This window comes from Neopelma chrysocephalum, unplaced genomic scaffold, assembly GCF_003984885.1.
Source record: "Neopelma chrysocephalum unplaced genomic scaffold, ASM398488v2 Primary Assembly neopelma1_25, whole genome shotgun sequence".
NCBI classification, from domain to species: domain Eukaryota; kingdom Metazoa; phylum Chordata; class Aves; order Passeriformes; family Pipridae; genus Neopelma; species Neopelma chrysocephalum.
The window spans coordinates 42,558,292-42,582,372 of NW_020897694.1; the positions used below are offsets into that span (position 1 = coordinate 42,558,292).

Sequence of the window (24,081 nt, forward strand, 5' to 3'; positions counted from 1 at the left end):
AGCAGAAACCCAAAGAAACATATTTAATTTCTGGAACAGAGCCAAATTAAAAGGCTGAAATTCTAAGTTTGGCTCAGGTTTACTTTAGATACATGCAAATCATAGGATTCAAGCACAGCAAAACATTCTTTACAATCTATGTACTATACAGGAGGCCAGACAAAAATGATCCACTGTATTCCTCCATGTTTAAAAGTCTCTTAAAATTCCACCACACTATCCCAGAAGTCTAATCAGAGTTCACAATTCCCTTCTATCCATTAAAGCAAGGTCTACCTTAGGGGAAAGTAGATCATCTTCCAAATGTACTGCTACGTTCACAGAGGAAGTTTGTGGCAGAAACAAATTTCTATAGTTAGCTCTTTCACTGCTACAACAACCATTAGCCCATCCTCTTTTTCTGTGTTAGACACTGAAAAGCTATGCTCCTAGCCTGAGTTAGTCAACTTGTTCTCAAACCAGTCTGTGAAGACAGGTATTTCTGTAGGGTGACTTGTTCTATGCATTCCAGATATTTTTGCTAAAATAAGAAGATATTGCCCTCTGGAGGTGCCTTTCTCCACTGACCATAGATTGACTCAAAAGAGAAGTCCAAACTGGATGCTTGCATTCTGGGTGACTGAGAGAAAGTTCACCTTTATGTCTACTTGTTTGACTGAGTTACTCATCCTGCAGAGTAACTAATAGAGGGACTAAGAGAACTTATTTCTCCCATCTCTCTTGTTCAAATCTACTGGTTAGGCACCTAGAATGAAAAAGGTACCTTTATGCCTGGTGTTATAATTTTCTATCGATCATTTTTATCTTATATAAGGCTGCTTAAACAAAAACAACACAAAGCTTTAAACTATTTTTCAGTCACAATGGTTCCCTGATTTGATTTAATCCTGTGAAATACACTTCAGCCAAGTTTGGATTAGTGAGTTAGTTGTCTAGACTTTCTTAAGATTCAGTAGAATATTCTGGTGTCATATTCCCTAATGCAATATTGATGTTTACAATAGGTCAGATAACTGTCCACTGTAAGTACACCATGTCTTTCCACTGAGTGAAAAGATGCTCTTGACTCCAGCCTAGACATCTTATACCAGACAAACTGAACCTCCTTCCTACCCAAGAAGGTAATGAAACCCAGTTTTTCATGGCGTAGCCAGAACAACTCATTCACTAAGGAAACCAAAATAAAATACAAATCAGGGAGATCCAAAGGATTAATTTAAATCAATATCTCTCCACCACCATGTTAAGACTAATGTAGTGTTGATTAGGAAATAAAATGCAAGATCTCTTCTATTTACAAGTTGAGACAGGGAACACTACCATCGGTGGAGGAGCTCTCCCCAACGCCCCTCTACATGACATCAGTGTAAGAGAAGCTCCGTTTTCTCTACTTTTTTCCTTAGCACCCTCCTTGTCCTAACTTGTCATTTTCACACACCTGAACAGAAGAAAGATGTTCGAGCTAGACAGGCTTGCACTGTGAGCATGTACAGACTGGCCAGGATTCTCCGGTGTTGCAGAAATGTGCTCTCACCTCTCATCCTTTGCTTCTGAATTATGCTCTCTATCAGGGTAATTTTTGTTTGTTTGAAGTAGATATTGCTGCCAATACCTTCAGGTAGCTTGTGAATATGGAAAACACAGTTCTCTTGGGTCTTCACAGATAAGGATGTTATCTAGTCATTTTCTCCCTCACTTCCCTAAGTGCACAGCTGACAAGATCCAGCAGGCTGTTTTTCCCCGAGACAGAATATTCTGCAGTTCAGGTTATGGCACAGTAACCCACAGTAATATTCTAAGGCTCAGCACGCTATTCGATTTACACGGAGTGTGCACAAATAGGCTGTAGGGCTGTACTCCCAGTTCTGTATGCACAGCAAATCTTTAAGCGTTGGAATAAACACTACTTGGTTTCAATAGCACATCAACATGATAGAAGATACTAAAGGAAAGAACATAGTAAGCAAAAAGGGCAAAAAACCAAGCAGCTCCAAATCAATAGCTTAATAAAACCACATAGATGTCTTTGAACTGAAGCCACAAAACTACTTTGTTTGGTTCCCTTTTTTTTTTTTTGGCTATTCTTTTTCCTAGGTCTCTCTTGCCTAGTTAAGAAAGACCCAAAATAATAAAATTAGAGGCAGCTATTGACTGCAATCCAATGTCCTCAGTAAGAGGATAGTTTCTAACACCAGAACTCAAATCTTTCCTGAAAGCAACTCCTTCTTTCCACATCTTTATCTTGTTGATTAAAAAATAAAGGTCACATATGGCTGGCAGGTTTATAAGAGTGCTAAGTTATATAGTTCTAAGTTTTAAATATCCAATCACAGCTTATGCAAGGAAAAATAATAAGTCCTGTCAGTGTAATTCATTATGTTGTAGTTTCATATTCTTTTTCTTTTGTTTACTACAATGTACTGTTCACCACAGTAAACTGGTATGATTTAGTGGGATCTATTAAAAAAGTAGTGAATAAAAAACAGCAATCAAAATTAAATTGTGTCCTGTATTTCTGCTAGAAGAAATTAAAAAACTGCCATCACAAAGGAGTAAAAGCAGGTTGTAGTGTCTTGGTAGATTCTCTTTTTCCCGCTTTCTAAACTTCCTTTCCTCTTTCTTTGACAACCAGTCACAGATTGATGTATTCTTGATGTCTGTGAAGAATGTGAAAGAAATGGACTTTGTTTACAGAACTTGTGTTCTTATGTGCTCATAACTCAGAATTTTTAGTTTTGTTTGTTTGGATTTGGGGAGGATGGGGAGAGTGGGTTAGGCAAGGTTTGTATTTGAAAAGTCTTTTAAGTGAGAGCTGAAATATCTAGAGTCTAGCTACTGGAGAGAGATATCTAATTTATTTTTAAGAAAAAAAAAGGATGGCTGAAAAATTTTCAGTAGAAAAGTTATAAAAGCGGTCAGCAGCAAAGAACGAGATGGAATTTTGATTAATGTTACCTATATATAAAGGATACATATTTATTCATTCCACTTCCCCGTGTTATATTCTTTTTTGTCTTGAAGGAATAATCTAATTATTTCTGAAATATGAGGAACATGGGAAATTCCAGATAATTAGAATAGGGGAAATAGATTATTATAGTTTCCAAAAAAAGTAAAAGTGATTCTGTCAATCTTGGTACAGTATGTGACATAAATATCTCATTATACAGCATAAATATTAACAACCAAAGCAGCTATTCAAAATTTTTGAGAAGAGTAAATCTTTGTGTGCTGATAAGAAGACGACGCCTTTATAAATAACTGATTACAGTAGACAGACTCCATTTGGGGCTTCTTTTACAGAAGTACAAAAATACAGTATAAGAAGACTGTAATGTTCACCTTTTTATGAAAAACTGTGCACTGAGGCTGCTTCCTACAGACTTATAGAAGTAATTCAGATTGTTGTAAAGGTGAAGATGAAATGCAATGTGCCTGAAACAATAAGTATATATAGCAATGAATCAACACTTCAAAGTATCTGCCTACTATAACAGTATTAGGTTTTTTAATATCTTAATCAATATCAAGCAACACAGTATTAGATGGTTAGATCTGCAGACCAATAAGAATTAAGGGAGAAAATAAAATTAGAGCAATTTTGGACAGACTGCAAGCAGTTTTATTATCTCTGGATGAATCTAGCAACACAGACACGTGATGACAGAAAGAAATCTGGAAAGTGATAATGCTAATAGTGATCTTACAGCAAACTCACCAGGTATCATATTTTTACAACAACATTTGTACACATGCCACTGCCAGCCAAAATGTTTTTATCTGATGAAACATATTAATTTTTTGCTTCGACAATTAAAAATTCACTACCTACATAAAGAGGTATAGGGGAATACATAGCATGCTTTAATGTGTCTATGGAAAAAGGAAAATATATTTAGTGACAATAAATGGTACGTAACTGAGATGAAAGAGCAAAATTAAGGACTAAGAAATAGAAGTGGAAAGAAACTCAGAAAACCCCCAGAAGAAAATTTTACAGTGACCCAAATGTGTGTCAGCCACTGGGCCCATGTGGAACTCAATACAGACTTCTGAGGGAGGATCACAACTATGAAATCCGCTGGATCAGAATACCTTTGCAGAAGAAGTGGCCATTTGGGATATTTCTATTTAGACTGCATACAAAGTAAGACAAATTTCTCAGATAAAGATACTACCCTATGACAGACGACAAAGAAATGAATTGGAAGAATCTTTTTTCCTAAATTTTATGGGTTTTTTGCATCTTTTAATCTTTTCTAGACATATGAATTTTAATTTCTGGAGAGAAGAAGTAATGAAGATATGTGTGTCTTAATCCTGAAATATTTATTCATATACTTCCTGTAATTAGGCAGAGGCTTCCTCATCTCAGACAATGCGGCAGCAGAATAATAAGTAGAATATAAATTATAGTTTGGCTCCTGGGATTAGTGGATTCAACTATGCAAATAAAAAAAATGAATTCTCAACATCTGCTAAAGATTTGCATTACAATACTTTTGTACCATCCTACTTAAAGCTGATATTTCCATTTCATCTTGACAAAGCAATGTAAAACATATTTATTTTAAAAATTGGCAAAAATCACACATTAACTCAGAAATATGCTAGCATTGAGCAAACAAGGAGCTCTATTACATTTGACTCTAACTCAGCAAATGTTTACATTTAGCTCTTGATAGGTACGTCTCTTCCACAGCTAACTGTCTCTTCATGCTCGGGCACTCCACAAACATGCACATAGGACAATAAAATGCTTCACTGTACGCAGACTATATGGACTGTAGAACAAATTCAACTCTTTTTTAACCTGCTGATTTGATTCTGTTTAACACAGCAGTGATGTAGGACTGGTGTGCAATGAACCTAGTTTGCTTTCGCCATAGACACAGCCATGTGGTAATAGGGATCAAAATTAAAAGTCCTTCAGTGGGCTTGTATAACTTTCCCACTTGGTCTCCTGGGGGGTTGCTACTTCATTGGCTCATTAATTGCCAAGAAAGCACTGCCCAGCGCATTGGGAAATATACTGAGATTGGTGTATGTTGCAGAAGCAGAAAGTAAAACCAGAATAAAATGGAAATTGGGATATTAAAGAGAAATAGGATTAGATTTGCTGTTCCACCTAGATAACATTTCGGTTTTTCCTTCCTTTTATTTTTTTTTCTCCTATGCAACCTGTAATCAGACGAAGAGTAATGCAAACACATAAAACCTTCCACTAGTGGCTCAGACAAGGTGTATTGGAATTACGGGGAAGGATTTTTGGACCTTCTTAAAACATATGGCAAAATAGCTTCTTGGAAGATCATCTCTACTTCTACTCTCTTCTGTGGGAGCTCCCCTTGTGCCTCTGAACCCCGGGAGTACTATCAGTCTGGGTAACAGGGATTCTGCCGGCTCTGAAATGTATAATGGTTAAACAAACTGTACACAAGAAACATTTTTCAAGATAGGTTAAGGCTATCCCCTTGGCATACTGTACCAATACTGGACCAGATTCTGCTCTCATTTAGAGCAGAGTACAGCCTGAATAATTCTGCTAAAACAGGTGATGTTAAATTAATGCCACGTTGGTCTAAATAAAAAAGCAAAGTAGGATCCAGTGATTAAGACATGTAAAAGGATTTTACGTGCATGCTTGTATAGGATTTTGTGTTTGCTCTCAGATGTCACCAGTATTAACTGCCTACTATTATTCAACCTGACTAGGAAATCTAGCTTTAGGAAGTGTCATTCCAGGTTGTTCCGCTGAAGATTAAATGGTTGTAAAGAATATCAAGATAAGGAGAAAAAGGGTGCCATGAATATCTGAGTTGAGTGGAAAGAATTTAACAGCTGCAGAGCCACAGGAAAAAAAACAGCAGGAAGGTCACAGTTGTTTTTGAGTGTGGGGCAGCAGGACTGCATCTATACAAGCCCTGTGAGCATAAAAAACAGCACTCAAGAGCAAAGAGTATTTTTCTAGGCACTGAAAGAAAGCAATTATATTTAATTAAGCAATAAATACAAAGGTATTATTTTTAAACTATATACTAAAATTTATCTATGTGACAATTTGCACATTAATTCAATAATTGAAATTCCTGCCTGGTGCCACTGACATAAACTAATGTGTTGCTTATTTATTTACTTCTTTAAAATATTTATTTTAAATATATGCTGTTTGAATTAATTTAAGAGGTCAACAAATTAACAGGCATTTCCTTAAAAGAGTTTCACCGGATAAGGATTAGTGAAGATATCAGTAGTTTATAATATCTTAACATATTTATTTCTATGTCAGCCATTTAACTGAACTTTTTACTACCATATATAAATCTATGTCCATTATCTTTCTCATTATGTGACATCAGCAAATTATGAAGTACTTAATAATTATTTTTGTTGAAACATCAAGGTTCTGAAATAATTTACGGATATTAGCAGTTTATTATAGGCACATGGGACTCTATCAGCTTGTGAGATATGGGCCAAGAACTTTCAATATGCTTATTTGTGCATAAATATAATTCTATCTATTTTTATAACTATCTAATGCTTTTAGATGAAATCCAGTGCTGTGGTAGGTATTTTAGTACTTTGTAGAAACATTTCTCCATGTTTAGAAAAAGCACAAGCTTTTAAATTCACAGATGTAAAACATACATAGATATTATAAGGATATCATAGAGAAATGGGGTTACTTAGTGATTTAATAAACATTTAGTTAACCCTGAGGGATAAGAAATGTCAAGTGCTACTGGAAAACAGAGGTACCAAGGGTGGTACTTAACTCTGAAAATGAAATAAACATTTTAAAATTTTACACATTCTTCCTTCAGTTAAATAAAGTAAACCACTAGAACTGCTGAAACAGTTCAGCCAGAATTATGCTTATGTGTGCCCAATAGATTTATGATTGCCTAAGAAAATATAGTTGTATGCACCTAGTATTGGAGGGAGAATAATACCTTGAGATTCCCATAGAAACAGCCTAAAAGCCAGGACATTCCCTATTGCACAAAACAATAAACTCTCTGAAAGAAGTTTCACTAACTAAGTTTTATGTATTCTATACTAAATGTAACATTATTCAGATTGCACACCAAACATTTGAAAGTTAGGAACTGTCAGACTTCACTGACCATGACATCTTTATTTCCCTGTATCTGACTATTTTATGACCTAATTACATCCCCCTGCTGAAGGGACCCCTTTTCTTGTCAATCTTGTAAAACTCTACGTACATGACAGACGTGAATAATTCAACTGACTTCAACAGTTTACACCCATTTGTAATTGCTTTAGAAAATGAGGGTTGCATTATAAAACTCTGAGGATGCCCAGCAATCCTAATATTTATTTTTGCCTTCAAAATATAGCTAGATGCCTTCTAAATAAAGCTAGATGTTTGACCTACCACTGAAAACTCCAGTCACTAAAGAAAGTTTATTTTCTCTTATAGTCAGTCACTCGTGCACTGTCAGTAAGCCCCTGAAACATCAGCAGCTTTATCATTCTTGCAGTCCAAACTCTGTGACATGTAATGTAAGGACTGATATTTTGCATGTACAACACTAATTCTGTGGGCTAGAGAACTGATGATACCATGGTATTTCTTCAAAAGCTGCCTGCTTCAACTCCCAAATGTTGTTCTCTGATTTTGTTTGAGCCTGTCACAAAGCATTAATTCTTTCCCTTAACATAGACGGGAGCTACACCAAATCTGTGAAATACCTGCAAAAACGGATAAATCTAAAACAAATTTAATCATATCCTAAAAGTGATCGATTTTCTCTGTACCTTATAAATTAAGTCCTGGCTAATTAGGCAAGCCACCATAGGCATATGAAGTTATCTAGCACATTTCTTATGTTTCAAATATTAAAAAGGACCTAAAGGGGAAAATGTAGCAAACAAGCCAAACAGATAGAAAGGAACAACTCCAAAGGGGGTAAAACAGAATAGTCTATCTACCGTCAGACTGTGTTTAAGGAGCTATTTCATTTTTCCATAGTATGAATAGCCCAGTACCTATCACGACACTGTCTCATTGTACAAATAGATTTGAAATGGTCTATAGCCTTTAAGATAGTCCCAAATACCTAGTTATATCTCAGCAAACCCCCAGGGTGATTTAAACCAATTCTAGGCTTGTCAGGGAGAATGTCAGAGCATTCTGGTTCTGGTCATCTCTTACAGTATAGTCAACCGCTATAAGCAGGCTTTCTGAGGGATTAGTAGTTTAGAGTAATTCTGAGACTGCTGTAAACAATCATAAACTGTGTTCCTCTATCAGAAAGGTTGGTAGAAGGAAAAAAAAAAAAGCTCAGGGTAGAAGGAAAAGGGGATGTTCAGAGTGATGGCATTTGTCTTCCCAAGTGACTATCACATGTGATGAAACAGCTTTCCTGGAGATGGCTGAACACCTGCCTGGGAAGTAGAGATTGAAATTTTTATTTTTGATTTCTTATACCTACAGGGTTTTTTTTCCCTATTCAATTGTTTTTATTTCATCCTATGAGTTTTCTACCTTTTCCTTTTCTAATTCTCTCCCCCACCCCACCAGGGAAGCAATGAGCCACGTGGGGGTAAGTTGGCAGCTGGCATTAACCAAATGACACTTCTTTATCACAGTGATTTATTGGGGGTGCTTGTGGATGACAGGCTGGACATGACCTGGCAATGTGCACTTGCATCCCAGAAAGCCAATTGTATCCTGAGCTGCATCAAAAGAAGTGTGACAAGCAGGTCGAGAGGGGGAATTCTCTCCCTCTACTCTGGTGAGACCCCACCTGGAGTCCTGCATCCATCTCCCGGGTCCCCAACATAAGAAGGACATCAACCTGGTGGAGCAAGTCCTGAAGAGGTCCATGAAGATGGTCAGAGGTCTAGAGCACCTCTCCTATGAAGACAGGCTGAGAGAGCTGGGGCTGTTCACCTGGAGAGGAAAAGGTTCTAGAGTGACCTTATTGTGGCCTCCAAGTACCTACAGGTGGCCTACAGAAAAGCCAGGGAGGCACTTCGGCAAGGACATCTACTTGCAGGACCAGGAAGAATGGGTTTAAACTGAAAGAAGGCAAGTTTAGATGAAATACTAGGAAGAAATTCTTTATTGTGAGGATGAGGAACAGGTTGTGGATGCTCCATCCCTGGAAATGTTCAAGGGTTGGATGGGGCCCCGAGTAACTTGGTAGTGGAATGTGTCCCTGTCCATGGCAGGGGTTTTGGAACGAGGTGATCCTAAAGATCCTATCCATCACAAACCATTCAGTGATTCTATAATAATTACCAAAAGTGCCAAAGACATAGCCATTTCAAAAATCATAGTTTTAAACTTCGTGGATGACCTCCATTCTTCACAGGAAATTAGTCACTACCATGTTTATGAATTTGGCTTTAAAGTGCCCTCAAAACTGATGACTTTAAAATACTTCAATTACTCAATTTTTCTTGCATTCTGAAAGAAAGACAAAGAAAAATGACTACCCTCAATCAGAAATATCACTTCTAGCACTAGGTTGACACAACAAACTACAGAATGACGAGACTGCCATTTGATATAAATTGATATCATTACATCTACTTTAATGAAATACTGCTTTTTTAATACCTGTCAGATTACTTATTGCTGTCCTGGAAAGGACTGAAGATAACATGGCACATATCAATGCAGTAGTCTATGAGAAGACTACTGATATTGCATAGCAGACAATAAAGCTAAAAGGGCCAGTGTGATGATGACCTATCACTTTGCAATCTACTCGGTACATCATTCTCACTAATGCCCTACCTAACTTGCTCATGAGACTCTGAAATTTTCTGCTGACTTTTAATTCACAAATTATATATTATAAAATATTATATCTTCCTTGCTTTCAAGAGGAAAAAAGGGAGAGAGAAAAGAAAGATAAAAAGAAGTGAACACAGGGAGTAAACAAAGGGAGTTTAGATATGCAGTGGTGAGTCCTACACAAGATTCACAAACATAAACAACATATCTGTGCAATACCTTATCAGGTAATAGCATAAATTTGATCAAAATGTTACAATAGCTATTAATAATGGCTTTATAGTATATATATAGTATTTATAGTATTTGGAAAAGGTCAGGCATTATTTGACAAAGCAATGATATCAGCAAGAACATAAACTTTCCTGAGAAAAAAGATATGTCTTCAGCATGATTTCTAAGTCAAGTCAATTGTCTGAAAGAGTCAGTACAATTTAGTGCTCTGAAGTAATTTTTTACATAAAGACCACTATTAGAACATTTCAGTATCAATGACTGCTGCCCTGACTCGAAGTGGAGATTTCAGGATCTGCAGTTCAGTGTAACTTCAAAGAATAAATTCATCTAAGAACTTCACACTGAAATCAGAGGAAAACCTGTAACTAGAACAGTCTTTGAATATACTTGTTTCACCCTCCCTGCTATGATAACCATAAGTATCCATTATCATCGTGTTCCATATCTTCCTTCCTACTATTTCCTATTAAAATGGATGTTTTGCCATCTTTTGAAGTTACTTTAAAACAAAAATTAATCAGAATGTTAACTCTTTATTTCTTTATTTTTAGTAAAGCTTAAACGTGTGGTAATTTACATATTTTAAGACATCTGATTCATAAAGGAACTCACCACAAGGGTGAGTTGACAGAGTTAAACCCAAGAAAGACAGTCTAGAAACCTGAGAGATAGTAATAAAATTCCAAGAAACACTCAAAAAAGTGCAGAAATAAATGCAAGGAATAGCACAGTAGAAGACTATTTCGGCTTTCTGAACAACATGATTTTTGTCATAGAAATTCTGCAATTCTCATCAGCTAAGTGAAAGGCTCCATTTGCTTATCGGTTCACATAATCCACAGAGGTTATCCTGAGCTTCAACAGCTCTGAGTGTTTCCTACCTTTCGGGGAAGGTTAACACAGACAACACATCTAAGGACCTGTGCAACTGGACCTTGCAGTCTCCATCGCTAAGCAGCGTCCCAGACACAAGAAACATGGGACATGTCAACCTCAGTCTCTAAGTTCATAAATTCTTCCTTAACCAAGGAAATTGAAATACAGACAGAGAAAGGCACTGGGTACAGTGCAGCAACTTGGCGAATGACATTAAAGAAAAGAGAAGAAAAATTAATTTTAATTTCTAATTCAATTTACAGAACACTAATGTTAAAGGAGTGTTTGTAGAGGAGGATGTTAACAAAATAAAATTTTTCAGAGTGAGTGAAACAGAGCATCTTATTGCTTCATTTTTACCTGAACGTGCCTGAACAGCTGTATTCTTGTACTTCACTGAGCTCACCTCGTTACTCTAAATGAGTCCTTATCACTATACATCACTATAATTATTTTTTAAAATTTATATTCAGAATGGCTCCTACATGTCTTCCTTGAGCTCAATGAGAGATGAATTACACAAAAGTCAGCCAGGATCCATTTTATTAATTGATGTAAAAAGATTAGGCTCTAGATATTAAGCTTGTACAGAGTTTCTCAGTCCTGTTGTTCTGGAATGGTAACAGAGCACAGACTCTTACTTAACTTTTTTGCCATGGACCAAGTACCAAAAACATAATAAATTACTATCTTCATACTAAACTGCTTTTGTATATCTTGTGTGGAGTTATCCTCATTTTAAATAAGATATCAAAACTAAATAATGGAAAGAAACAGCCATCTGCAGGCAGTTCCTAATTCCATGGCTATCTCACTGTTTTCTTTCTGCCAGGAAAAAGGATATTTGAAGATACTTTACCTGTATGTACAATTTGGGCTGCAAATTGGAAATTTTAAAGATTTTAAAAAATTGTTTGTCCTGCTGCCTTGACTTAAAAACAAAGCTAGAATTTAAAAATCTAGTCCACTGAGAACAATTCTGAAGATACTAAGCAAATATAGGGGTAAACTTTCCCAGGAGTCTAAAATGCATGTTACTCATAGCTTTCTATTTTTAAGATAACAAAAGAACTGATCTCTGTCTCTCTACTCACAAAGCTTTAGAAATCAAGCCAAAACTGCAGGCGAATTCAGCAGAAACACTCCATCTGGACTTGGCAAATAGGTTGAAATCACATATATAATTTCTTAATTATATTGGTGTTACCTGTTTTTACAGGATTTAATAGCATTTGACCTTATTAATTCCCATTTTTATTATATATTCATTGAGAGTAAGTGTCACAGCTTCCACTTAAGAACGAGAACTTCCACAAGATTTCTCTTCTGGTCAACGAACTTTGGTGACTGAGTGGTTCACTTCACAGCTGTCAACTTTTACTTTGATAATACAGAAGCAGAACCACTAAATCCAAAAGAATAGCAAAAGAAGCAATGATTAAGCTTTGTAGCCCAGGAAAATGTGCTCTTGCAAAATATGACCTTTCTTTAGCTACTGTCTTTCTTTCACCATGGTAGGATGCAAATGCAACTCATAAATATGTTAGAGAAAAGTCATAATAATCCCTCATGAGATATCAGCAGAAATTTATTCAAATTCATTCAATTATGAAAGAAATGGGACTGATTGCTGATAGAATATTCTTCCAATATTCTATCCCTTTGCCACAAAGGTCCCTAATTCAAAGGGGTTTAATTTTTTAATTGATTAATATTTTTAACTCTGACCACATTACCTTTATGATAAGGAAGACTCTAAAGGTAAATGCACAAAAATTGCAGGTAGAGTGGGGGAGGATAGCAATTCACTATCTTTTGGGAATTCAATTTGGGATTGGGGCCACAAATTCTCTTTAGAATACCAGAAATACCAGTTTGACAGCAAAGGAAATAAAAATTTGAAAGGTGAAAAACCTCTATCAACTTCAGGTCTAAAAGCTTTTATGGAAATCCGACAAAATAATTTCTCATTCCAATCAATGAATAGTAAGAGAAGACCAGAGTTTGGCTGAGCAGCCAACAGAACAGATCCAGTTAACAAAAAAATAACCAAAACTAATTATCTGGTTTCCAAAAATATCCTGTCCAGTTACCCAGGAAATATAGAGATGCAGCACAAGTGAGAGTTTTTTAAAAAAACTTTTTCAAAAGGTAACTCATAATCTCTGATCAGTATTTCTTTCTTACTTGTAGACTATTGGCTGAAAAAAACCCCAGCATTAGGAAGTGATGGTACTTTTGAACTACAATCTAACAATATCTTTTCTGCTTAAAAATGTTGTATTTTTCAGCCAATAGCAGAACAAATAGCCACACTCTTATACTATTTGAAATGGAAAGAATTATCCAAATACAGGGAATGTGAATATGATAGTTAGCTAGTCAACGTGACTTAAGTGAAGAATTCACATGTTCTGCCATACAAAGCAAGGTAAATTTTGGCCTATGTGACAGGAATGGCTACTATAAAAAGCCTTGCAATGCTGATGGTCTTTTTCAATAGAGTTGGGCTAAGAGCTCTGTGTTTCTATTTGCACACAGATTTAAAAATTTGTAGTGTTGAAAGATGTATGCAGAGTGATTATTGCTAACTTATAAGTAGCTTCAACATATATTCACATGGAATGTTATAAAATGAATTTCACTTTCATGACACCATGCTAGCTCTATCATTGTTTAATTCATTTTATGTATAATAATAAAATTATTATGATCTGGTGCAAATATGTAAAAATGGCAAGAACATGTAAAGATAATTTATTGTGGAGTAAAAGGGGTAGAGACGCACAGTATCAAAACTAGAACACTTTAAAATAATAGCATAAATGTTTCTGGCATCATATAGTTTTATGGGTTTTTTTGCTATTCTTGTTTTACTGTCATTACTGTAAATAAATGTTTATTGTGAGGCAACAGATGTCTTCTAGACTTTTAGGTAAAATTTGTCTTTAGGATGTACTTGAAGGTGTGGATAAAAAAGACTGAAATTATATTCTAAACTTCAAACATTGTTTTAGTGATGTTTTTAAACAAAATTTCTCCAAAAAGAAGAAAACATGTCAGACTCATGTCTATACTGTTAGAGTGAACACACATGGTACCATTCACTGGCACTGAAACCAACTGGATAAAAGTAGCTTTGTACACATGGTTATTCTCCTTTACTCTCCAGAAGAGAGCAGTTACCTCCATACAGCCCACCAGGAATGATCCCAAGCCTGTGCTAATTCCCAATCTGTATCTGGGAATTGCAGTGATAAAAGCTGGGTGGCAAGGTCTAAATCTCTGCCAGGAACCACTGTAAGGATCTAACAGTAGAAAAGATTGTGGCTATGTCCTCATGAAATAGTCCTTTGAAGGATCAATTCAATAATATAGAAATTGCCCACATAGACCGTATAGCCTATATAGGCTATACAGAGATTGCCCATACCAATTCTGAACACGAAAGCAGCCTTCTTTTACAAATCTCCCATTATCTGCATCTTCTCCTCAACCAACCTGCACTTCTCAATTCATACTGGAGGATGAATATTGTGGTAGGACAGAAATGGCCTACTTCTGAAACAGGTGGGATTACAAACTCCTATACTCCTGCACTTTTTGAATATTTACAGAGAAAAAAGTATTTTGCACAAGCAGTAATTTAACATCCACAACTCTTTCCAAGAAGGTAACTGAAAGTTGTGTGTAAGCAGCTGATATTCCCATACTCTTTTTCAGAAGTAAACCTATACAAAGCCCAGATCATGACTGCTTGATATATCAGTCAAGAAGCAGAACACGCAGAGAGAAGGAACCTTTGTAGAATGCATGAGCCTGCTAAACAAACATCTCTTGGACAAGACAGTCCTCTTTCTTTCCTGAAACATTTGAGAATGTAAGTGAGCTAAAACCCCACTAGTGAACTGAGGACGGGAAAAAAGAATTCGCCTTCAGACAGAAGCAGTGGCATGTATCTTTTTGTCTTTTCATATCAATTCAGTATTTCATTGATTTCTAACAACAATAATAAAATGGAGTTGTGGTATGAGCGTTAGTAACTCATCATCATGAATAAACAAATCCTACCTTACAAAATACAAATAATGAACTCATGACACCTACACCTAGAAATCTGAAAAATTAGACTATTTCTCCTCATGCTTTTAATTACCTGCAGACAATATGCAGTATTTTGTATTTTGTAAATCATATAACGAGCATAAATTACAAAAAATATAGCTCTTTTATGACATCTTATTTTTAAATTTTAATATATTTTCCTGATGATCTTTATAAACATATTTCTAGAAAGTTCATGATTCTTTTAATTTAAACATAACAAGGCTATATCCCTTGCTGGCAGACATGATTTCCTCTGAAGTCTGAAAGACTTATCAGGAAAACAACATTGCAAGCACTATCAGAACATGACAGAAGGTAAGAAAAAAGGTTTTATGAAAGAGTTTACCTTGACAAGAAGTCTGTGAAAGAGAGACGTATTGGATACCCATGTCGTATGATTTTGACCATGTCTAGGACACCAATATACTGCAGTTGAGCAGACACATAAAAATTGTCAAAAGTATCTGGCAACTTGGAGTTGTTAGGCTTTATACAATGAACAGAATGAGGCGTGCAATTCTGCAGCTTCCCAATAATATCTGCAAGTGATTTCTGTGGGGAAAAAAAACCCAAACAAATCAATTATCAACCATTCTTGTGCAGCACAGGCTCAACATGTATGTTCTTCCTAACTTTTTAACATCATTTTCTCAAAAGAGTTGAACTGGCCATGCAAGTGGCTTTCTCAAACATATGATTTTTCTTTCTTCCACCGTAACACGAAAGGCTAATCCTGCCTTTAAAATGTCTCAGGATTTTTTTGTGAATTTCTGTCCATAAGATGTTCACTGACCCTGAGCTGTATTGCCACAGTGGTTGGGCCCCCTCGTTCCAGTCTCTGAAGAAATGAGGATGTTCCTTTCTTTTTCAACAGCTGTGGAAAAAAAAAATCTCAAGATGGACAGTCCACATTCATTTTCATTGTTACATAATTTACTAACAAAGGGAAACATTTATACAAACACTATGGCATAGACAACATTTGAGTTTCAGAAAGAAATGGGAAAGTGGATAAATATCCTCAGGTATCTGCAGAGCCATGACTGGTAAGAGAGTTTTGATTTCAAAAGCAGCTGTATACCATTGGAAAGATAAAATACTTTTTACAAAACATTGGGCAAAACAATATGATCTAGAATTGTATTGCAGAAGCAGGACTTGTGCAGTTAGTATCCCATACAGTCTGCCTATAAGTAGTATAATTCTATAACTCTCTGAAAAAGGGTCTCATGTCTTTGGCAGGTGTTTAAGTGAGTAAATACAAGAGTGCAGACCTTATAAAAAAATCCTGATGGTAAAACAATAATATTTTAAAAAACTCTTCTCATTTCTTCTTGCACATGTGAGTGCAGTTAACCTTTTATTTTTCTTTTCTTTCTTAACATATTTTCACCCATCATAGACATAAATTGTCAACAACTTCCTATTTCATTAGAATTATCCTATACATCAGAATTGGGAGGGAAGAACAAATTTATTTTTCACTGTTCTACTTCCTATCTTTGAGACTAAAATGGAAATTGTCATACTAAAAGTCATCCCAGAATTTAGAGGCTTTTGTTACGCTTTCTACATAAAGGCTGGTAAAATTATTCCATTCCAGGATTTGGCAAAGTTCTTAGATTTAAGCGTCCTTATCAATGACAGCCTTTTCACCTCTGACTTTTCCATTGCCTTTTTCAGTCCACTTACCCCATAAAAATCCCTTCCTATCAAGTCAGTATGTTCTGGCCTACCCCTTTCTCCAGTTTTATCAAAAAAGTGTACATTTTCTCAGCTTGGCTCGCTTGCCAAGTGCCATTAAAAATACTGCAGTGCAAGCAATTCTTTACTCACCATGCTAAATTTTGGAGGTCTTTTTTATTTCAAATGTCACTTACTAAGATGCAGTAAGATTCTAAAGGCAACTTCATCCCCAACTTCAAAACTAAAAAGTAGAAGAGGTCTTCTTGTTCCAGGTCTTCTCATAAAAAGAACTGCTAGCATGCCAATGATACTTGTCAGGTAAAGTTTGAAAAATAAGTGAGGAATATAACTAAAATAGAATTTTCTCCACCTTACAGATATGCTTCCTCTCAACAGATAAAGTCACTAATTCAAGATTGTTTCCCGAGTTAGCGGGAGAGCCAGGAACAATGCTTTAGATGCTGAAGTTCCTGCCTGTTGTCCTGTGTTACACACTTCTTTGCATGGGAAAGAAATATTTGATTCGGAATGAGGGAGAAAAAACAAATGAAACAAGGCAAAGACAAAAAATCAGTTTAATTCAAACTCTCCAAACTGGGACATCTTAGATTTTCAGCTATGGACTAAGGAAAAAGGCTTTATCACCAAAATGGTACTTCTCTATTACCCTCTGATATACAGTTTTACATTGGAAAATCTTGTACCTCTACTCTACAGGAAAAAAAAATACATGTAACTTTGTAATCTCTGTTAAGAAGCCAAAACCTCCTCCTAAAAAATCTCTAGACTTCTGCTGTATGAACTCAGAAACACACTGACTCTTCTGAAGTAAGCGAGGGGAAGACAACAGGGCCAAAATATGCACCAGGAAATGATGACAGAAATACAAGGGAGCAAGAGTTGATGTGAGCAAGAGCTGTGAGAATATCAATGAAGATATATTTTATTTGAAAAGGGGACATGGTCTTCACAAATCACAGAGACTTGAGCTGGCATCCCCAAATTCCTATGACTCCTTATGTGCTCCAAAATTCTGGCCAGCTAGTAGATAGGTTCATGTCTGTCATAGGATGGATGCACTGTTGTCTTGGACTCTACCATTCTAGAGTTGTTAGTTTAAAGAGGTAGACTATGCTTACTTGTGACAGTGTGCTCAAAATCAAGGAGTCGTTTATGAAAAGGTAAATAGGTAGACACACGGCCATAGAGAGAGACACTCATAATTTTATAACCTAGCAATTAGCTAGGATTGCAGTGAAAAGGGGAGAAGAATCACAACAAACTCCTATTTGACTTCTGAAGTGTCTGATTCCCTTCCCTGGATACAGTGGAGTGTAGATGACTGCCCATACACAGCAACATGACAACTTTCCATTTTACGTTTCTCATTGCCTATAGTATGATGTATGTTGTAGCTCAAATTTCAGATATAAAAGGAATGTCAGTCTCTGGTTGATAATTTTTGCCTTAATGTCCCTCCTTCTCTGCCTCCCTTTTTCATTTTTTTCCTCCCTTTGTTGCCTTTACCCTCAGGATAAACTCCAATAAAGATGCATATAATATATAACATATAATAATTCAATTTCTAAGTTGATAACAAAAAGCTCCTTACATGACATTTCCAAATACAATAACAATAAAATAATAAACCCAATATTATTCCAGTCCACCATAGTGGATTTTCAAGGATATAATGGAAAAGAGGAAGAATTACTGTAACAGCACAGTGACAGATGCAGGGTTGATCCACAAAAGAATTTGAGTACTTACCTACTTCCAGCTCCTGCATTGGGTGCCTATTCCAAAATAACAAGTGTCTCTTGCTGGAGACACTGCTGGAACAGTTCAGATACCTGAAGTTCTGCTTCAGTCCTGCATGGCAGCACATTACCTTGCTCAAATTAGGCCAACTTAGTATCTACAAACTAAGTGGTGTTCTGTCTCACCTGCACAGCTCTTCTCAAAGCCTACCTTTGAGAAGCCAAGCCATCCTTGTCTCCGTGGGCAGATGAAGGATGAACTTCCTCCCACCTTCCATCTAACACCTAAAGGTTTAGAGCATTTTCACTGAATGTGAAATTTCTGACTTAAGTTATCATGCTTCCCAAAGGAATAGAATGTCTTCTATCTCTCAAGAGAGTAAGTCCAAGTTAAAAGCTATTCTGGTCAGGTCAAAACCAATACAATTTCAGAGATCCCAACCATGCAGTGTTTTCCTCTGGCTTGATTAGGCTTCTAACTTAGATGTGCTTCTCATACTTCCTCCCATGTATGGGACAAGGATCTTCTTCACATCCTCAAGAAGCTTCCTCTAGGAAGCTGTTACTATAGTGGAGAGGCACCTAAAGGCACCTTGTAATGCCTCAGCTGTTTGTTAAATATAGCATTAAACCAACACCACTCAGTTCAACTCAAGTTTTTCCACTGAGATTACTGACAAGAACAGTAGTCAGGAATTATGCTGAAATCAGCTGGGGGACTATAAGTAAAGTCCCACTGCTATTCTATGGATGTACTTGCATAAAGCCTTCCACAATGACACATGAGAGCAGGCTCCTTAATCCCATGACAGAATCAATTTTATGCAGCTGTAAGCCAGAAATAGAGTTGTAAGATTCAAGAAGCCTGGCGAGGCAGCTGATGCGTTGTGAGAACTGCTTGCTTCTTTTCTAGAAGGAGGAATTCCAAAGCTCTGTCATGAATGGACTCCCCAAATCCCATTATTTCTCTTCAAAAGAGAGACGTTCCATGTGATATGAACAATTAATTTTCTGATAGTCTCCAAAGTTTCCTTCTTACTCGCCCCTCTTTTGTGTTTGGTTGTGATTTGTTGTTATTTGTTTGGGGTTTTTTTTAAACTTTTTTGGCTGACTTAGCTAGCAGGAAAAGAGACAAGTTCAGAAATGGGGAGAGTTTGATTTGATCTCAAATTGACTGGGAAAATTTATATATGAGTGACCATTTGAAATAACAATGTTTGCCAAAATGTAAAGGATTGATCTTCATAGAAAACACAAACTGTCTTTTTCAAACTAGAAATATTCTCCAGTTGACACAATAAAGTCATTAAAGTTTTATTTTTGCACTTCCTATGTCTTACTTTACTCAACTATTCACCATAAAGTCAGTCAAGGAGACAAAACACAGAAAAGTTCCAATACAGCCAAAAAATCAGTAATATTGCATTCACTGCTAAGCCCTGGAACCATGAAATCATGGAAGGATTCAGGCACGAAGGGACCTTATCATCTTGTCCAACCTTCTGCTCAAAGAGCCCCAGAAAGAGACTCTCCGACCAGAATTATTAGTGTTGGTAAATTAGAACCCGTTCTCACTTTTGTTGCTTTACTGCTGATATTAAGTACTAAATTATTTTAGCTTAATGACTACAGAGGATGAAGAAGAGAACAAGATGATTTCAGAAATGATAAAATAACAGATAAATCTTCAAGGAGCAAAGAGCAGAAAGAGTCCTAAATTCTTACCTTGCTGAGCTCAATATATTTTTTTGTTTCTCCACTTGCACAGACTACAGATGGTTTTTTACTCAGCAAAGCTGCTTTACACCCTTTGATTTTAAGGGAATGATATGGAGGAACAAGTGATCCAGTTTGTGTCAGTTTGGACTGGAACAACTGATTGATGACTACATTTTCACTGGCTGGAAATAAAATAAGAAAGGAATTCATGAAGATAAAGTAGTTAGTTAAGTGGTTAGAAAATTATCTAATTAGTTGGAAAATTATCTATATTGTATTTGGAAGTAAAATGATGTACAGTATGAGAGAATTAAATAAACAAACTTAAAACAAATGGACAAACTAATAACTTATTATATTATGTTAGTTATCAAACAGCATTCAATATTTAAGGATAATAACAGTAGTCCTGTGCTGAACAAAAAGAGGGCATAAATGAAAACTTTTCAGACTATGATCTGTCTAAACTTAATTATTTATGTGATCATCACCTTTGATTTTTTTTCCATTACAGACTCCCAATTTATCCATCTATTAAAGCAATGTAAGAGATGAGTTCTGCACCACAATTTCCTAACATCTAATATTCAGAAACAATCAAGGTCTTTGACAGAAATAAATTATAGACTCATTGCACTAAAGAATTATATATACACAAAATATGAGAAGAGATTTAAAAAAACTCCAAAATGTAAGGACAGAACTGTAGCAAATTGTGTCATCATTTCTCTACATCAAGACTATACTTAAAAACATCTACAGAAAAAAGGCAATGCCATACATATATATTATTATGCATACAAAATAAATACACTTCCAACAGCTGTTTTTAAAGATAAAAAATCTTTATCCTAATTTCAGTCAAATTATCCTTTATGAGATTATGGTCACAGGCTTTTTAACATGAACATGATAATTACATGTTGCTTGTACTGCCAAGGGGACCCCTGGTGGCCTAGTGGTTAGCATGCAGGACTCTCACTGCTGCGACCACGGGTTCGAATCTCAAGTCCCCCGGGCAGATGGTAGCTCGTTAGCCCTGTGAGGCCATCCATCTATGAGAAGGTCACTCTAAACAAACCTACGTCCTGAGGACCTCACTGCCATTGTCCAAGCTTGCTTGGCCCCGGGAGATGAACCTTAGGATTAAAGGGTGGGCTCAGTTCAGCGCAGGCTGTGTCTCACCTAAAAAATCCATTGCGCAGGCTGGAAAGGTAAAAGACCTTTCCCCAAATCTTCGTTCGCGAAGACTGGCCATTATTATTGTACTGCCACATCATCAATAAGCATTAAGAACCTGTTGTGTGATACATCCTTAACCATCCTGAAATCCTGTTACGATTTTTTTAAGAACTAGCAAACTGGCATTATGATCACACCCATCATATGAATAAACAAAAAAAACCAGAAAGAGGAATGGGATAAGCATCACAAATAATAATTTAGCATAGCAAGTAAAAATCTTCAGTTCTGTCTTTATTAACTGTTTAATGGTGTATTACTAGATGCTTAAATGCAATAGATTTGTTTCCCATTTTCTGTGGAAATTGCTATTCTTTACTTAACAAGAACAATAAAATTATGAGGACGACAGTGAAGCAAATAAATCAAATTATTTCAGCACAATCAGTGGACATCAACCTCCATACATTAAATGTAATAAGTAGGATTAGGAAAGGCATAAAAATGATGTCTTTTGAATTAAAACAGATAAATCCTATGTTAGTAGTCTCTCCTGATTTATTTGTCAGATCAGGTATGTTCTACATTCTTACACATATGTGCAAGTTATTTTAATGTTCTCATAGTTAAAAGTTTTGATAAAGGAAACTAAATTCAATGAAAATCAAAACAAGCACGCATTAAAGTTATAAATCTACACAACTTATGAAACTGACCCTAAAGGAAACATGTCACTGACAATCAATAGGTCTGAAGCCTAAGTCACTTAAAACCAAGTAACATAGCCCTTAAATGATTTACATGTTTGTAAAGAGTCTGTCTGCAGAATTTTTCCATTACTTATAATTGTTATATAACTTTTGTATATAACTTCTCAGTTGGATATACATTCACTCTCAGCATATCAAAACTTTTATTTCCAATCCAATCCTCCATTCTTCCCTTGCAACAGTTGCATAGCTAATTACACAAAATGGTAATGAAAGTGGAAAAGGAAACTATGTGAGAGAATGGAAGAATGCTTTCTCTTGTAGAACAAACTGGAAGTTGCCATACCTTCTTAGACTCTTTGGCAGATTATCATATAAATTCCAAGTAGCGAGAACCAGAATGTCTCTAAAACTACAGTCAATAGGCTTATATTCAAGAAAATTTCTTCCATTTCTGTTTTCCTTCTGAATGTACACTGTTTGCCTTTAACATGCATCAATTATTTTACTAGGGCGTCTGGCTAATTTTACACTAAAATTGCTAAAACCCAATACATTGTAACAGCAGGGCTGATTTGTAAGACAAATATGACCTTCAAAAGCCCTCTACTTCTATTGAAAGAAATACTAGTATATAATTTATTAAGTGAAAGACACTGCAGTGGTTGGAGAGAAGATGAATAACACTGGCACACTGACATTTCTAGGAGGAAAATGTTTTGGGTTTTTTTTCACAGAAAGGGGAAAGTTTTTTATTAATCCAATTATGAATCATTAATTAATAAAATTGGTTGAATTATTATTATTATTCATAATTATAAAACATACACAGGAAAAGGCATTTAATTTTGCATTTCAATGGACATTTATATCTATTCACTGAAAAATATAAGAACGCCCACAAGTTCCTGCTTTTAGAAAGGTACTCAAGCAGTGCAGCACATTACAATGCAGCCTCTAGGATTTTGGGAGCCTAATTTTGTTTCCCTATTTTCTGGGTTTTATTTTTGCTTTAATTCATACCCATTGTTTTCTGTAAGTCATTCTTATCTTCCATACTGTATCATCTTGTTCTTTACCTCATATCACACCACATCACATGATGAAGATGCTTTATGTTCCTGAATTCTAAAAGCTTTCAAAATTAGAGCAAATTTCGAACAATCCATACATACTTCATAAAGATGAAGGTGACTTTTTTTTTTACTGAGAATAAAATATATATAAGTGTTTCTTAAAGCTAAAATGAAAATGAAAGTCAAGTCATAATATCTTGATTTCTAACAACAACCGCAACCACAAAACCATTTACTTACTTTTCATTACAAATACGAGATTTTGTGAAAGGGAATCTTTGTTTTTTTCTATCGCACCAGCAATTTCATAAGTAACCTATAATAAAATATTGTGACATCATTAGTAATGACCAATGTATCTTGTAAAAATCTTAAAGCAGTAGAAATGAAGCTATGTTTTTTTATACTGAACAGTTAAAGACTGGCACTAGTTAAAGACTGTAGTGTCTTTTGGCATTTTCTTAGTGCCAACAGTATTAATCAGAATAACTGGTTGTTGAACATTGTGTACCTCTGCAAGTATATACAAATTTCATCAGACTGATTGTAAAACATTTCCACAGTGCAAGACTATGAGTCAAAAATATACTGTAGAGCAGGAGACAGTGACCTAAACATCACTTTCCCTGTAGGATGAGAAAGTCACTCCCAGATCACAGCCCTCCTTGTCAAAGGGAAACTGCCCACATCGACCATGAAAAAGCACTCATGGAGCAATCTGACTCCCAGCTCACACTCAAGACAAGTTCCAACCATTGATATGTCCTTTGGAGACAAGTTCAGTCCATAGGTTACATACCAATCCTATTTACCTTTCTAAGAACTAGGCATATAAGGATTTTGGGTCACCTCAATTGCTTGATGGTATGATTTCATGAACAGACAGTTGGATTGTCACTGCATCTATAAATGCTAACACGTGGTGGGCACTCTGCAGAAGGAGCAAAATG

General features: G+C 35.8%; 1 protein-coding gene across 5 annotated transcripts in view; it reads right to left on the reverse strand.

Moving 5' to 3' along the window:
- Positions 1-24,081, reverse strand: part of MYO16 (myosin XVI) — a 360,734-nt gene that overhangs the window by 72,592 nt on the left and 264,061 nt on the right. For all 5 annotated transcript variants that reach the window (XM_027675110.1, XM_027675112.1, XM_027675113.1 and 2 more), the window contains exons 24-27: positions 23,372-23,447; positions 20,170-20,345; positions 15,792-15,872; positions 15,345-15,550 (exon numbers count right to left, since the gene is read on the reverse strand). In XM_027675110.1, the coding sequence (XP_027530911.1) occupies positions 15,345-15,550; positions 15,792-15,872; positions 20,170-20,345; positions 23,372-23,447 (539 nt within the window). The remainder of the gene's footprint in view (positions 1-15,344; positions 15,551-15,791; positions 15,873-20,169; positions 20,346-23,371; positions 23,448-24,081) is intronic.